Source organism: Trichosurus vulpecula, chromosome 1, assembly GCF_011100635.1.
Source record: "Trichosurus vulpecula isolate mTriVul1 chromosome 1, mTriVul1.pri, whole genome shotgun sequence".
NCBI classification, from domain to species: Eukaryota; Metazoa; Chordata; class Mammalia; order Diprotodontia; family Phalangeridae; genus Trichosurus; species Trichosurus vulpecula.
The window spans coordinates 525,069,039-525,085,897 of record NC_050573.1 but is presented as its reverse complement, the minus strand read 5'-3'; the positions used below and the strand labels follow the sequence as shown (position 1 = coordinate 525,085,897).

Sequence of the window (16,859 nt, the reverse complement as noted above, 5' to 3'; positions counted from 1 at the left end):
AACTACTTTGTTTTTAACTACTTTATACTGAACAGCGAATTAGTGTGGAATTTTCCATCATCTAAGGGTCCTTCACAAGGCCTCTCTCAATGTTCCTTTTGTCTTTTGTCTGTAAATTATTTCCTATTTATCCTGTATGTACCTTGCTTTGCATATATTTCTTTCCTTGTTGTCTCCTCCATTAGACTGTAAACTCCTTGGGGGCAGGGGCTATCTTTTGCCTCTTTTTCTAACCCTTAGCAACATGTGTGGCATGTAGTAGATGCTTAATAAATGTTTATTGATTGATGATTCTTTGCCAATTAAGTAGAAAACTAGAATTTTCTAGCTTGAAAGGTTCCAAGCACAGAAGATTACCAGAAAGGGCCAGGGCACCTTGGGGAGGGGGTGCAAAGTAGGAGGATCAGGGGATAGCTAGAACAGAGATTGCCTCTCTGATTTAAAAAAAAAAAGACTAAAAAATCCAAGGTTTTTATAGACTACAATAAGAACCATGTGGCTGAAGACTGTAGGGTGAAAAATGGATCTCATTGCAGTGTTGGGGTTGACAGAAATATAATGGTTGTTTATGAGCTACTGTGAATCTTAAAGACTGTGCTGTACCAAGTGTTGTGATGGGGCTAGCCAGTACTAGCTATCCCACGCAAATTGTTAAATTTTCAGTGTGAGCATTTACATCTTGGACATTAGCAAATGCTACAAATCAGAGCTTGATTTAATGTTCTGTTGATTGTCTAGGTTTAAAGTGAAAAAAATATTAATAATGCAGATTAAACTTAAAAGTATGCTGTGTGTATTTTCCCCCCAGAGAACTTGTTGTTAAACAAATTTGCCAGTATGCCTCTACCTATAGCCAATATCACAACTTGGGTGTTTGAACAAGAGCCAGGGCCTTTTATCCTTTACCGTGGAATTTCTGAGATGAGCTATACAGATCAGAGCACTCTGACCTTTTATAGGATCCTAGGATTTAATGCTGGAAAGTCTTTTAGAGAGCACGTAGGTCAATAGATTCATTCTATAGATGAGGCTGTTGAGAGTCATGTAAAAAGGTATCATAGTATTGAGAAAAAGTGTTGGCTTTAGCTTCAGAAGATCTTAGTTTGATCATGGATTCTCCAGCTTCTGGGACTTTGGGCCTCAGTGGGCCTCAACACTTAACCTCTTTGGGCCTCAGTTTCCTAACCTATAAAATGATGGGGTTGAGCTAGAGTTTGAGCTCTAAGGTCCTGTAGTAGCAATTTAGATTTGAAGATCTTTCCCACCCATTAATGGGCCATGTGACCTGCTTACGTCACAGGAAGCCTAAGTTATATGTGGTGAGAGGAGCTTCCTGACAGGAAAAGGAAGTTATGTCACAGGAAATGCTGAGAGATAGTGAGAGAGAGAGAGAGAGAGAGAGAGAGAGAGAGAGAGAGGGAGAGGGAGAGAGGGAGAGCACAGTTATGGCTGCTAATGGCATGAACAGGGTGACTTGGCTGTACTATGAGTTTGTTTTGGGGAAGACCCCAGCAGGGGGTTGGAGAGGTTTGGGGGTGGTGAGGCTCTTGTGTGTAGAATGTTTTACTGCTGTGATAGACTGGGTAAATGGCTTGTGGGATATGGCTCTCTGGTGTCTGAATGAATAGTTTACTTCTTCTGCCTTCTACTTGGAGAGTCTCGTATACTTTGTAACAATTATCATCTACATTGTTAACATCACCTTACTGGTACAGGTCCTCCCAGCTCCACATCTACCATCCTGTGACTTTTCCCATCACACAGGTAGCCAGCGGCACATTCGTAATTTGAACACACGGACTCTGAATCCGATGCTCTTTCTACTTTTCTATCCTATAGACTTAATATATTATTTGCTTGTCCCATCACCCTACTACAGAGTAAATTCTCGAGGGCAGGACCCATATTTGGCTCCATACCTTTTTTGTCCTAGCTTCTTTGTAAATCATGTCAAAATGAATCGAATGGAATATTCCCTGGTGGTGTCACTAATTCTTTATATGTACAGGTCTCATGTTCCCTAAGAGATTGCAAACAGGTCAAGGGTCTTCTACTTCTTTTAAAAAGATTGCATCTCCTACTTACCGTGTGCCTGGAGCACAGGAAGCACAAATACACGGTTTTTGTTCCTCAGTGACTTGACTTTTATCCTTAGCTGGCTCATGCACCTGCTCACAGCAGGTATCCAATACTTATTTGTGTTATTAATGAACCACCACCATTTGCAAAGTCAAGCTAGACCACTTGCAAACTCACAGAATGCACATGCCTTAGCAATAAAAGGCCTCAGGAAGCAAGCTTTCTTATAGAACCCAGACTTCTTCATCTGGGGAAAAATTTACATCTTTATTTTCACTAACATCCAATTAAAATCCAGCATTTCCTTCAATTTTGAATGTAGGCGACAGTATTACTCTGGGCAGGGGTTCACAGACTTCATCAAGTTACCGTATGACACAAATGAAAAATTAACAATTTCTCTTCTGGTTAAAAAGTAAACTCTTCATACAGAAACAGAAAGATTTGACCCAATTCCCAAAATCCCAATGCGCATGCTCCAGGGAGGCCGCTCGCTCTCTCACTCACGCACGCGCAGTTTCCCGGGCTCCGCTGCGTCGGTCCTCGGGATGGGCCTCCGTACCATAGTTCACGCATCGCGCGTGCGCACTCATGCAGAACCAGCGTCCTTCGCGGCCACCGTGAGTCCGCACCGCACGCGTGTTGTGGCTATTGCGCCTGTGCGCGACCCCGGTCGTGTGCGGCCGTGGGGGCGGAGCGGCGCAAGCGCCCTGCGAGATTTAGGACCTGGAGCGTAAACAAGAGACGGGAAGGGATGAGGGGACGGCAGAAGTTGGAGCAGCGAGCGGCGGTGGCGGCGATAGCAGTAGTAGGAGCGGCAGCAACAACCGGAGGACCCACGACGGAGGAGACGGCGGCGGCGGAGAGCGGGGCCTGGAGCCGACCCTGACTCCATCGTCTCTCCCGGCCCGGGAGCTAGAGCGTCCGAGCCCAGGCCCCCCCTCTCAGCCATGAACCTGGCCAGTCAGAGCGGGGAGGCCGGCTCCAGCCAGCTGCTCTTCGCCAACTTTAACCAGGACAACACGTAAGGAAGGACCACCGAGAGATGGCGAGGCGGGGGTGGAATCCCCCGGGGTGGGGGTGGGGGTGGGGGCTCCCTCCGGAGGCCGTCTCCCGAGAGCGCAGTTCTTCTCTTCTCAGGCATTGGGAGGAGTGACCCTCCACCCACCCGCACCCAACCCCCCACCCCCGCAGCCTCCCAGCCAGGATCGGGGTGAAGGCCGGGCCTTCCCTGGGAGGCTGGGAGAGAGGTGGGGTGGGTCAGGGCCAATCACGAGAGCGGCACGGACTATTGCTTCCTGGTGGTGGGAATCAAAGGCTGGGAGTTCCTCTCTTTCTGCTGATTTATTGGCCTTTTCCGGGTTAGGGATCGGGGAAAGGGAGAGGGAAGTTCTTGTCCAGGGTTTTAAAGTTTGTTTGTTTTAAAGTCAAGGGTGGAGGGGAAGATGTTTTTCTTTCAGCCTCACTTTGAACTAAATTTCACACTGAAAAAGTTTTCCCCTGGGGTTGTCTTCCTGGGATCAGTCAAAGAGCTTGAGCTGGAAAGGAAGGACCTTAGAGAATACGAGTCAAAGCTTTTTATTATTTTAGAGACGAGAGAGCTGAAGCTCAGAAAGGCTAAACTACTTGCTCAGAGTCACGCACCTAGTGTATCTGAGCTGGGTTTTGAACCTGAATCTTTTCGGACTAAAAGTCAACAGTCCTGGGATTCTTTTCTCCGCTTTTTCCACTACAGGTTGCCATCATTTTGTAGATGTCAGTAATGAATGTATTTTTTCTTAGTGTGCATCACTGAAATCTGCAGATATGCAGAAAGGAAATTAATAATAACCTTGGCATATTAAGTATTGGACTGGAAGAAAAACTGTAAGCATGTAATGCAGTAATTGGGGCCATTATTTTGGTGTCCAGTGAGGCTTTTTGTTTAGAGAAGATCTCATAGGGAGCAGTGGGAGACAGGCCCTTAGAGTTGAAAAAAAGGACAGATGTCATGAAATTCTTCAGATGATGGACTGACAATCTATGAAGATAGTTAAGAGATGAGGTTGCTGAAGAAAGGAGGATGACTTATGGGACTACCAGGGAGGAGGGCCATCTTGAGCAGTGAGTAAGAGGAAATGATGTAAGGGTGGTGGTAGCGGAGGAGTATGTCATTGGGCTCTGTCCAGAGTAATTGTTGGTCCTGGCATTGAGTTTGTTTTACTGAATATAATCAATGTAGTAGCAAACTAGAAATTGAATGCTCATTTCAGTTGTTAATTAAGTCTAGAAGGAGGACCTTGCACTGAATAGGAGAAATAAGCTGCAAAATTAGGTTCAGATGGTTGGTTGCATTGATTAGAGGTTAGAATCATACATGTGGGCCAGGGACTTTGGAGATCACCTAATCCAAACCTAATTTAATAAATAAGGGAGCTGAAGCTCAGGAAGGTAAAATATTTGGCCACGGTTTTACACAACTTGCTATTGGCAAAATCAAAACTATTAGTCAATTAATCAACAAACATTTTAAGTACCTACACTGTGCCAAAGCCAAGGTCCCTCGATTTATAATGCAGGTGTTCTTTTTGTTCATACTGTGATTACTGGACTGAATAGTCTAAGAAGAGTGGATTTACAAACTGATGTTTGAAAGGGATGTCACTATAGGCCAGGACTTGTTGCATCCAAAAAAAACTATTTTAAGGAAAGAACTTTGAGACCTCTTCGTGACCCAGGATTTTCAGCCAGTATTCTGTACAACAAATTTTCAGTAAGACAAAAAAATATTTGGGTAGAGTTGTTACACGTTACTTGTGTCATTCAAAATAACAGAAAATTGTAAGTTTCAAACCTGGTAAAATTAACATTTGAAGTCATTAGTATTTTCTGTGAGATGAGAAACAATGTTACCTCCACAGGCCTTACGTAATTTATGGAATTTTCAAAATTCTGGCTGTATCTACCTTATTTATGTCAGGACTCAGTAATTGCAAAGCATTCTTGTTGCTTTGGGGCTGCCAAATTCTCATCTGCAAAATGAAAATAATACCATGCAACACCTGTCTCACAGGGCCATTTTGAAAATAAAAAGGGAAACTGTCCTTGAAAGTTAGAGAAATCCTATTCTGTTGGCCTGGTCCTATACCTTTTATAATCATATGCTATTTTTCCATTTGGAATAATCCTCTAAACTGTATAGAAAAAGTTATTAGCCTGGGGTCTGGGGAAACCCAGGTGTGTGAATGTAGGTGGGAAAAAATTACATCTATATTTTCACAGACTTTAGCATTTCTTTCAATTATTTAAAAACATTATTCTGAGAAGGCTTCACAAGACTGCCAAAGAGGTCTGTGATACAAGAAAGCTTAAGAGCCCCTTCTCCTTCCAAAGGACCTTTGGAAATTTATTGTAAGGGAAGTATTCTGTGACTCTTTTACTCTTTATTTACTCTTATCAGAAAGTGAAGAGTCTTGTGTCATGGCCATAACTTTACTTCTTCATATTAAGAGTTTGTAAGATGGAACAATATAAAGGGATAACCCCAATTAGCTGAAAAAAGAAAGACCTTTCAGGTTTTTTTTTTAATTTTTATTGAAGGAAAAATCTTTCAGAAAAAAAGCATGTTAATGTTAATCCGTTACCCACCACATTCACTAATTTTTTTCTTCATTTTAAGAAAATAAGTCCTTTCCTCAAGTATAAATTCATTTTTTTGTTCAAGGTTTACTAGAATTTTAGATTATTAACCTTGTCTTGCCCTTTTCATCATTGTTATTTTTAATTCATCGTGTGAGTGGAAAAGCATTTATTAAGAGCAAGACAATCTGTTTTCAAAGGGCTTTCTAGTTGGGAGGGAGACTACCACTCAGATTATAGCTGTGGGGCTATGGGCAGGTAAGACTTGGGGGCAGGTGCCTTAGGGATTGAGGTGGGGTGGAGTTGGAGAGTGTTGCTGAGGGGCAGATAAGGCCAGGTGATCCTCCTGTTTTCTATTAGAGTTGGTAACACCCTGTTTATCAAAATACTGCGTGTAGCTGTGTCTGCTCTTAAGGAGCTTACTTTATAATGAATGAAGACAAGGACCTCTATCAGCACATGCAGATGAAGATATATACATATGTAAAGCTTATACTTATGAAGAAAATAAGTACAAATAAATGCAGAGTCAGTTGGGGAAGTGCAGGCAATTGGAATCAGAAAATGCTTCATATAGAAGGTGGTGCTTCTTGGAAGGAGATTCTATGATGCCTAGGTGAAAAGGGAATGCATTTAAAGTCACAAATTTAGTGAGGAATAGATCATTTTGGTTGGATCAAAGGTTGTCAGGGTAGTAATTTTGTAGTGGGGCTGGAAAGCTAGATTGGGGCAAGGTTTGAGAAGGGCTTTAAAAGTTTAAACAGCCACTGAAGAGTGTGGGACAGACAGATCAGAAAAGAGCTTAAGGAAATCACTTTGGTAGCTGTGTGTAGAACAGCCCAGGGAGGGAAGAGCCTTGGGAGCTAGGGAAACCAATTAGGAGGCTGTTGGCAATAATGTGGAGGTGATAAGGACCCTGATTACAGTGGTTAAGTGTAAGGCTTTATGAGTAGATGGGAGAGATTTTGTTAGCTGATTAGATGTGAATCGGATGTGTGAGGTGGCTTTGACAGAAAAATTTAGAGGAAAGGATAGGTTTGGGGTTGAAGATAATAAATTCCATTTTGGCCGTATTGAGTTTTTGGTTCCCATATCTTGGTTTTCCCCCCTCATTTGTTACTTTACATTACTTTTTATTTATTATAACTTTTTTTTCTGAATTTTTAAAAGCCACCAAACAAGTGTTTACAAATAACATGTAGAACAGCAACGATTGCACTTGAAGCTTCAAATTTATATCACATAATTTTGCTTTTGTTTTAAATACATAATACAACATTTTTTCAAAACAGCCCTGCTTATTTGCATTTCCTACTGACCTCTCTTCTATTCTGCTTCAATGATTCTCTTTTTTAACCCTGTCAGTAGCCTCCATCCATCTCTAGCCTCCCACCCCCATTGAAAGAAAGGAAAACAAAACTGTAAAATATAAATCTGGCCATGTCTGAAAATGTGTGTCTCATTCTACACATTGAGTTCATCACCTCTGTCTCAGGAGGTGGGTGGCATATTTCATCATTGGCTGTCTGAAATCCTTGTTGGTCATTGCGTTGATCAGAGTTCATAAGTCTTTCAAAGTTTTCTTTATGATGTATAGGATGTTTTGTTCCCTTGACTCTATATCAGTTCATAGAAGTCTTTTAGGGTGTACATATTCTATCTGTTCCCCAACTTGATACTCCTTTAGTTTATAGTTCTTTGCTAGTACAAAAAAGAGCTGCTGTAAATATTTTTGTACTTATGAGGCCTGTTCTTTCTTTGATCTCTTTGGAGTAGAAGCATCACTGGGTCAAACGGCACTTATAGTTTAGTAGCTTTTTGGGTATAGTTCCAGATTGCTTCTAAAATGGCTGGACCATTTCACAGCTCCAAGTGTATTCTTGTGCTTATTTTTCTTCAGCCCTTCCAACACTTATCCCCCCGCTTTTTTTGCCAACTGTGAAGTGCATTTTTCTAATAATGATTTAGAACGTTAAAAAAAAATTCTGCAGGCGCATCTATCTTTGTGAGGTACCCATTTATATTCTTTGATCATTATTGATCTGTTTATATCCTTTGATCATTATCGATTGCACAGTGACTTCTGTTCTTATTTGAATCATTTCTTAAAGTATCAAATATCAGACCTTTATCAGAAATTTTCTGCAAAAATGTTTTCAATTTACATGTTTTTCTTCTAATTTTCATTGCGTCTGTTTTGTCTGTGCAGAAACTTCAGTTTTGCATAATCAAAATTTTCCATTTTGTCTTGTGTGAGTGACCCTTATCCCTTCTATCTATTAGAGTTGGTAACACCCTGTTTATCAAAGTACTGTGTGTAGCTGTGTCTGCTCCTAAGGAGCTTACTTTATAATGAATGAAGACAAGGACCTCTATCAGCACATGCAGATGAAGATATATACATATGTAAAGCTTATACTTATGGAGAAAATAAGTACAAATAAATGCAGAGTCAGTTGGGGAAGTGCAGGCAATTGGGATCAGAAAATGCTTCATATAGAAGGTGGTGCTTCTTGACCTCATCCCCACCCATAGTTGTAATAGGTATTTCCTTCTTTATTCTTTTTGTTTATGATATGACCTTTTATAACTAAGTCAAGTATCTGTTTGGTATACACTGTGAGATGTTGGTCTAAACCTAATAAGCCAGCTTTCTTTCCAGTTTCCTAGCAGGTTTTTTGTTGTTGTGGTGCTGGTTTTTTGTTTTTTTGCATAGTAAGACCTGCCCGGTAATTCTTCCATATGTTGGGCACCTAATCTGTTCTAGATTTTAGCCAGTATCAAATAGGCTATATATATTACTGCTTTGTAGTATGGTATTTTTAGTTGCAACTTTGGTTTCATTGATATGTAAATATAAATAGCATGTTAAATATGTGTTCTTTGTACTAGATTATAGTCTTATAACTCACATTTAGATGGCATTTTGCAGTCATGAAATGCTTTAGCATGTAATCTTTCTTGATACTTGTAACAACTTTGTAAAATTATTAGGACAGTTATTGTCCTCATTTTTACAGGTGAGGAAACTGATGCTTTAGGTACAGAACTTTAATCTGGCTTTATCATTCCTGGTCCTTTGCTTCATCTTCTCTCTCTCTGTTTATATGGCCTAAGTGGTGTTAAAAATGATTTATAACTGATTCTTATCCCATGTAGTGCTGCTTTATCCTATTTTCCCCTATTTTCATTTGTCGTATACTTTCTTGGTCTTCATTTTCTTTGGCTTAGTAATGTTTTGGAGTGCAGTAGTCATCTAATCAAGGGGGAGAAATCATTTAGGTTTCACGGATACTTCTCTTTCTAATTTTCTTACATCTGTGTAGGTACTTGTAAACTTGGCAGAAGCTGTTTTGTTGGGCGATGATATGATATGCTTAACTCCAAAGCAGTCACTTTGGTCCTTGGCTTCACTTTATTTCAAGCCAACTTTCTGACACTTTGTATAACACAGTTTACCAATTTACAGTGTGTCTTGTTGAACTATAGTTACAGCTAAAAATCTTCCACTGACCATAATACAATCATAAAGCATTTTTAGCCCACACATTCTCTCAGATTATCCATTTTGTTAACTGCAGGTCTATAATCAATGAGATCAGGCATCTTAATCATTTTTATTAATATCTACAGTTCCCTGTGAGGGTATGTTTTGTTATTTTGCATCTCTAATGGGCTAACACATAGTAGGCTAGTTTGACAGTTCCAAATGGAAGTTAATTTTGCATGTTATCTCGGCAAGAGGCATATGACACAGTGAATAGAGAGCTGGGCAGTCACATTCCACTTCTGACCCATGACCTTGAGCAAATCAATTAACCTCTCAGTGCCCTCTTAAGATAATAAGGTATAGATGAATTCCTTACTTTACTAAAAACCAAAACATTATGTGGAATTAGTTCATGTCATGGTTTACCTTTCCTAATAATTTAATTCTTTTTCAGGTCCTTAGCTGTTGGTAGTAAATCTGGTTACAAATTCTTCTCCCTTTCCTCTGTGGATAAGCTGGAACAGATTTATGAATGTAGTAAGTATTCTGTTAATTATTTTCACCTCTTACTTTTGAATTTCATGTCAGCTCATTTATTTGGCTGTCTTAAAGGCTCCTAGGACATTGTAAGTGTGGACTGTCTCTGCTAAAATGTTACTGTGAATGACTAATTTTTTTGTGTCATTTTTGTGCAGTTAGGTAGTAGTATCTTAGAAATGACACCTTTGATGGTAAACGTCTTTGTAAAAGTTAAGTTACAAGTTTCATAGTAGATGGAAATAAGAACAGAAGGTATTTTTGAGTCCATATTCTCAGCTCACTATGTGATATTGGAGAAATTAAAATATTGCTCTCCCTACTGATAATTCCTATTTCTTCCTAGCTGTTTACCAGTACTATCCATTTTATTCCCCAAATAAGATTATATTTCTTTTAAGAATTCTGTTTTGGACCTTAGCACTCGGTGGCCTGGGACTGGCATCATTTTCTGCTCATTGGAGCTGCTGCCTCAGAAACTCTATCGTCTCCCCTGTATGGGATGTTTGGACTAATTTTTTAGGATGAGGAGAGGGGAGCTCTCCACGAGGAGCTCAAGATGATAGAGGCACTGGTAACAACTGAAGCACAGAAACTGCTGCACCAGCTGAATGTTCTGTTGGAACAGGAGTCCAGATGTCAGCCAAAAGTCTGTGGTTTGAGACTAATTGAATCTGCTCATGGTAATGGCCTTCGGATGACCGCAAGACTGAGGGACTTCGAAGTGAAAGACCTTTTTAACCTAACTCAGTTCTTTAGTTTTGACACAGAGATTTTTTCTCTGTGAATTTACTGGACAGATTTCTGTCCAAAATGAAGGTACAGCCCAAACATCTTGGGTGTGTGGGAGTAAGTTGCTTCTATGAGGCTGTGAGATCGACAGAGGAAGAGAGAAATATCCCATTCAGCCACTGATGTGATCCTAGTAAACCAGTACAAATTCAGTTTCTGACCTGATAGAATGGAAAAGGTTTCCTTAGAGAAGGTGTGTTGGAAAGTCAAAGCTACTACCACCTTTCACTTAATTCACTTATTAACTATTTGAAAAGAGAAACAACCTGAGTTTTGGAAGCTCAGCTTAAGGCATGCCACTCTAGAAATATGTTTTCTAAAGCAAAGCCTTCTTTTATTGGCATTGTCTATAATTGCATTGGAGATTCAAGCACAGAAATTTTATAGAATTGACAGAAGGAGTAGAATGTCTTTAGAAACATTCCAAGATAAATTGCAGAGAGCTGACCTTCTGGCAGGAATTTGTAGCAAAGTGCCTAACTGAATACTCATCAAACAAGTGTTGTAAACCAAATGTTCAGAAGTTGAAGTGGATTGTGTCTGGGCGTACTGCACGTCAGTTGAAGCATAGTTATTACAAAATCGCTCATTTTCTGACAATCCCTGAAACTGGGTCTTAATAGTATTCTCATGGTGAAGAAATTCAACTATTTTTGAAGACTAATTTCACATCAGAACTGTGGACTCCAGTATTAGAATGGATTTAAGCTGTGAAGTCTGAAACATAGCAACTAGGTTGGCATTGATGTTTTCAGACTTGAGGGGAAAACAGGCTATAGTTGGAAATGTGTTCAAGGCTAAATTATGATTGTTTTTGAAGCATTTTTGTAAAAACTAAAACCCAAATGTGAAACCCTAATAATAGGAAAAGGATGGGAGACCATACTGCGAATTGACAGTTAATATTGATCCAATCTGGTAGTGTCTGGATTGGAATACTGATTATACTTAGTATTGACAGCAAGGTATGATTGGCTTTAATTGATGTCGTTTGACTTGTTGATGTAAGTTCTTATCAAAACAGGACAACTTCAGAAAAATGGTATGATGCTCTAGTTAGGGTTGATTCTTTAAGGCTGTATAAACAACCTTATTTAAAAGCCTTATACAACTAGATAATCCAATAATTCTAAAGATTTGTTTTTGTTTGGCATATTTTTCATTTAAACTTGATTATAAAATTCTATTAAAGTTGTAGACAAGCATGTTAAATTTAAGTGACCTTTAGCATTATCCTAGGAAACAATTGCTGTGGTATATATAAAGTTTTATACAGAATGATTTTTATCGCAACATTTAGCCCCTTAGAAAATAATTTCTATTGTATGAGCAACTTTATCGGCCTATCAGCAATCTTAGCCATGCCCTTCTAAAGCAATGTATGCTAATGCTAACACTCCAGAGCTTTTAAATAAGGATTACTGTTGCTATGAAACTGGACTGTTAGTATAGAGCTTTGTATTTAAAAGCAATGCATATGGGATATGCTGTTGTCATAATGCTCCTGTTACAATTCAACTTAGACTAAAAGTAAGCAGCATTTTGATGATGTGGTAGTTGGAGCATTTAAGGATAGTTGTAGGTCAATGAATTTAAATTGACATAGAAGGCTGGGAAAGCATATAATCAATGCAGCGTTTAGCTTAATTTCCACAATAGCTATAACTAGTTCAGATTTCCCTTTGACATGTTGTGAGGGGAAAAAATTCCCTTAAAGATAAACCAAAAAACCACAGTATGTCTCATATCTTATGCTTCATTGTGTAAAGCACTTTATGCCAGATGCACTCTTCAGTTACTCCTGAACACCTGATTCATTGAAGAATTTCTTATTCATCAATGCAAACTTAAGTTGTCTGAAGTAACCTGACAAAGTACTGTCTTTCGGTATTAAGAAAGTGACCTTTCAATAAAACTATTGAAAAATGGGGGGCAAAAAAAAAATTGTTTTGCACACCAGAATGAATGGGAGATATCAGGAGCTCATGACATGTAATGGATTTACTTTAATTATGAACAGTAATTTTCCTGGTGGGTAAAAAAGATGAAATGCACATTTAGATGTTTCCTAACCATGCTGTTGCAGTGTTGCTGCTTTGAAAGGGAAACTTCTTGGCAGAGTAATCTGAGAAACTTCACTTTTATTCCTTAAAACACTAGATTAGCAAATGGCTAATTTTGTTCTTCATTGTCTCTCAAATTGACCAATTTAATGACTTATTTCTCTTGAATTACATTTATGTTGTTGCTATTGGGGCACTTCTTTATTCTTCCTCCACTCAGATATTTCTGATAAAACAAAAATTGAACTGGTAATTTGATAGCATGTTAAGCCAAAGAATAGATTTCATGTTTTACAGATTGACCTGGTGAGGTTGGGTTAAAGATGACTATTTAGCTTTAAAGGAAAAATGATCAAAGAACAATTGTTCTGTAGCTTTACTTACTGAATGCTTTGCTCTTATTTATGTTATTTGTAGATATTAAATCCTTTTTTATTTAGAACGTTAAGAACACTATCCTTTTTTCCCTGTCCTTTAGAAGATATTAGTTTCTGGAAATGATTTCATTATTGCTTCCCAGCCTCTCCTATAAAGAAGCCAGGAACAAAGCATATTTTTTTCTGTTTTAGGATTTAGTTCAGACTTAGCGAATCACATCTCTCTTCACTTACCATAGGCATGTGTGTATATATATATATAGGAATATTGTGATTTAGTGAACTCCTAAGGCAAATAGTTTTGTATTTAAAGTAATCACTCAGTAGCAGAGTAAAAATCAGAATCCATCTTATTTGATACCCTTTAAACATATAGATAAGTTGGATGTCAAAACGAGTGACTTAGAAATGAGTGTATTCCTTGCATGTATTTTACTTTGAATTCTTAGTTGTTTCCAATCTAAGAAAATATTCCCTATGTAAATCATCTCCATGTCTGAAGCCAAATGTTCATAAACTTTCTTTGCTGAGGCAGAAATATAAGGTACTAGAGGTTGTTTTGAGTCTGGAGATGTATTGCAGTAAGGAATTGAACTTTCCCTCTATCAGTTTCTCGCTTAGCTAATTGTAATAGCAATTTAGATTTGAAGAACTGTTATCAATTGTGTTCTCAGACCAACAGATGCATCCAAAGCCTTGAGGAAAAGCATTTTTGAGAGTGTCCTTCCTATCTGACAAGCTTTTCATTGTACTGAAAATAGATTTAATATGTAATAATGGATTTTATGTAGGAAACTCAAGTAACTTGTCTATTTTCCCAGTCTTTTACAATGGAATGGCAGGTATTTATTTACAGCTCGAGAACTAGTCAAGGCTTCTGATGGATGTGCATCATGATATGATATTTATTCTTTCTCTTTCCCTGCTTCAGTATGGGAGATAATGCTTTCTGTTGTAAGCAGTACCATACAAGGGAACAGCAGAGTAGAGAAACATTTTTATACCTAAAGCGAAGTAGGGCCCAACTTTTTAGACAAGGAAAAACACTGTTTCATTTCTGGCAAATGTCACCCCCTGAATTGTAAAAGTAAGATTTCATGTGCTGTTTGTATTTGAACCAATGTGTGATTAGCAAGAAGAGTTACTGATCCTGGTATTTTGGTAATGTGCCATTTAGAGTAATCACTTTGTGCTTCTCTTTCTTTTTTTTGCAGGGGGGAAGGACAAGCAGTTGGGGTTAAGTGACTTGCCCAAAATCACACAGCTACGTGTGTCAAGTGTCTGAGGCCTGATTAGAACTCAGGTCCTCCCGAATCCAGGGCCAGCGCTCTACTCACTTCGCCACCTAGCTGCCCCTCTGCTTCTCTTTCTTTTGCCTTCAATTTCACTCTCTAGAATTCTGACCGTTAATGCTTGTTCAGTAATAGGGCATTTTAGGCATTCTGGCTTTTTTTTTTTTTAGAATTAGGAAGTGATTGCTACAGCTGTATAATTGATGTACTGTTCATTGCAGTGCAGTGACAATAAATTGAAATGTTAAAAGAGCTTGTTGAACAGATGCAATAGAATTACCAACAAATCTAATACAAGGGTGCACATTGCTTTATAATAAAATAGATGCCTTCTTGAAAATTTCTTGGTAGATAGTATAAATTGGTTCAGTTATATTCTAAGTACATCTGTAGAAAGATTGAGATTTCAAGAACCCTGAAGTTTTATGAATAGATTCATATTTGAAATCACCTTGTAAGCATCAGAGATACTGATCAGTTCTGGTTGCTTTCCACAAGTTACACAACTGAATTGGATTTTGCTGTAGTTCCCATAGATCACTCCCTGTGTGGTTTGTACCACACACATTTCAGCATATTATATACCATGTTATAATATTCACTATTAATGCATTTAGGCATGTCTCTATGACTAGATCATAAGTTCCAGAGCACAGATTGTCTTATATGCTTCCCATAGCTTGTTATTGACACCTAGTTACCTGAGTACATGATGTTCAGCAATGTCTGTTACCCTGTATGATGTTTTCTTGGCGAAGATACTGGAGTAGTTTGCCATTTTCTCCTCCTGTGGAATAAGGCAAACAGAGATTAAGTGACTTGCCTAGGGTCACACAGCTAGTGAGTGTTCCTGCTGTTTCACCCTTCTACTTTGTAGTTTAAATCCAAGTCATTTCCTTTAGTTCCTGAGAGAGGATGATCCTTTTCTGTACTTATCTCTGGGTTGTTTAGGCCAAAACTACTCTTGGCTTCTGTCCACAAAAAAAGTTTACTTTTTATTTTCTGGATACTTATCTTGCTCAGTTCATTGAGCTGAGACCCTAGTCTCTAGGTACATTCTTGGTTTTTGCTTTTCAATAAGAATGAATTTCCTAGGCTTCAAATCTATATCACCTTATCCCTGGCTGCCTTCTCTCTTTGACCTAGCTTGATCACAAATTTCCAGGTTCATTCTACCCTTATACCACTCTCCTGGCTCTTCTACTTGTTCCCCACATAATCTATGAACCAGCATGTAGGCCATTTGTTTGCCTGGCACATTAGTATATTCACACCTACATTCAGTTCATACATCTTGTTCCGTGCTGTCCCAGTACTACTTCTTTCTCTTAAAACTGAAATCTTTGCATACTGAAATCTCATTGTTTTCTCATTCCTACCATTCCTCCCTCATCCATTCTGAAGTTCCTAACAGCCTAGGGTGACTTTGAGCTGATGGCTTTTGTCATTCAGCTCACTGTCTTAAACTTTATAAAGTTTATTTCTAGACTAGAACTGATAGCTTTATCTTTTTGCTTGCTCTGTTACATTTTTGCTTCAAACAGGACTCATTACTACTCTCTAAATTATGAAGTTATATCAAATAAGAATTCTATAGAAAAGAATTGGTTAAATATCATCTGATTTGTAGATTAAATTTTTTCTGCTCCCATAAGATATAACAAACACACACACGTTATAATTAGGGGCACATTCAGAATAATAGAATTTTAACACTAGAAGGGATCTCAGAAGTCATGCAGCATTAAAAATTCAGGGCTGGGAATGACTGGTGCTGGAGTTATTAACTTGGGGTCTGTGAATTTTCAGAACTTTATTCTGAGAAAGCAAAGTCCTTAGGATTTGTCAGACTGCTAGAAGGATCCATGACTCAAACCTTTAATTTGCCAGTGTCCAAATTTACTGATTGACACTGAGAGCTAGAAAGGCTTGATCAAGGTCATACAGCTAGTTAGTAGAGCCAGAACCCAATCTCCCTACTTTTAGTCTAGCGCCTTTTCCCATCATGCCCTTCTGCATGATTGAATTTACATTCTGTAAATATGCTTTTGTTAGCTTTTTCAGCATGTATTGTCTATCTACAGTCCAGGGCACTGGATGTCAAAATTGAGAATAATATGCAGTAAAGTATCTAAGAATCCATGTGTGGTTTACTTTCTTCTACTTTATCCCATGAAATACAAGATTAATTCATTTTCCTTTAATTTTGTCTATTAACTATGAAAGTTTAGATGAGAGGTGAATCTTTTAAGTAAATTTTCATAATAGCACCTTGCTATTGGAATATATATATATATAATGTAGTGACTTGAGATTTTTTTAATTGAATGGTAAATTATAGCACCTTAATCTACATACTTTTATGATATAGATATGCTCCTTAGAAGATATAAATTAAATATTTCTAAATTGAACTATTTTAGATGCAGGGGAGAAACTTTCCAGTTAAAGCAAATGATTATTCCTGATTTTATCTTCTTTGTACATCTGGGTTTGTATAAATATCCTTATTCATAACAGACTCATTCTTGAGGCCCAAAATTAACTATAAGACAGGAAAACTTACTGTAGTCTTTTAGGTTTACTTGCCAGGAGGAGTCTTTCTGCTCCA

At 38.4% G+C, this 16,859-nt stretch overlaps 1 protein-coding gene and 1 pseudogene across 2 annotated transcripts in view; both read left to right on the top strand.

The window, feature by feature from the left end:
* Positions 1–2,664: 2,664 nt before the first annotated feature.
* Positions 2,665–16,859, top strand: part of WIPI2 (WD repeat domain, phosphoinositide interacting 2) — a 38,916-nt gene continuing 24,721 nt past the window's right edge. The window contains exons 1-2 of one of the 2 annotated variants that reach the window (XM_036741229.1): positions 2,665–3,103; positions 9,642–9,724. In XM_036741229.1, the coding sequence (XP_036597124.1) occupies positions 3,030–3,103; positions 9,642–9,724 (157 nt within the window). In that variant the 5' untranslated portion in view covers positions 2,665–3,029. The remainder of the gene's footprint in view (positions 3,104–9,641; positions 9,725–16,859) is intronic. The other variant, XM_036741230.1, reaches the window with a different exon arrangement.
* On the top strand, positions 10,284–11,136 carry LOC118833822 (annotated as a pseudogene).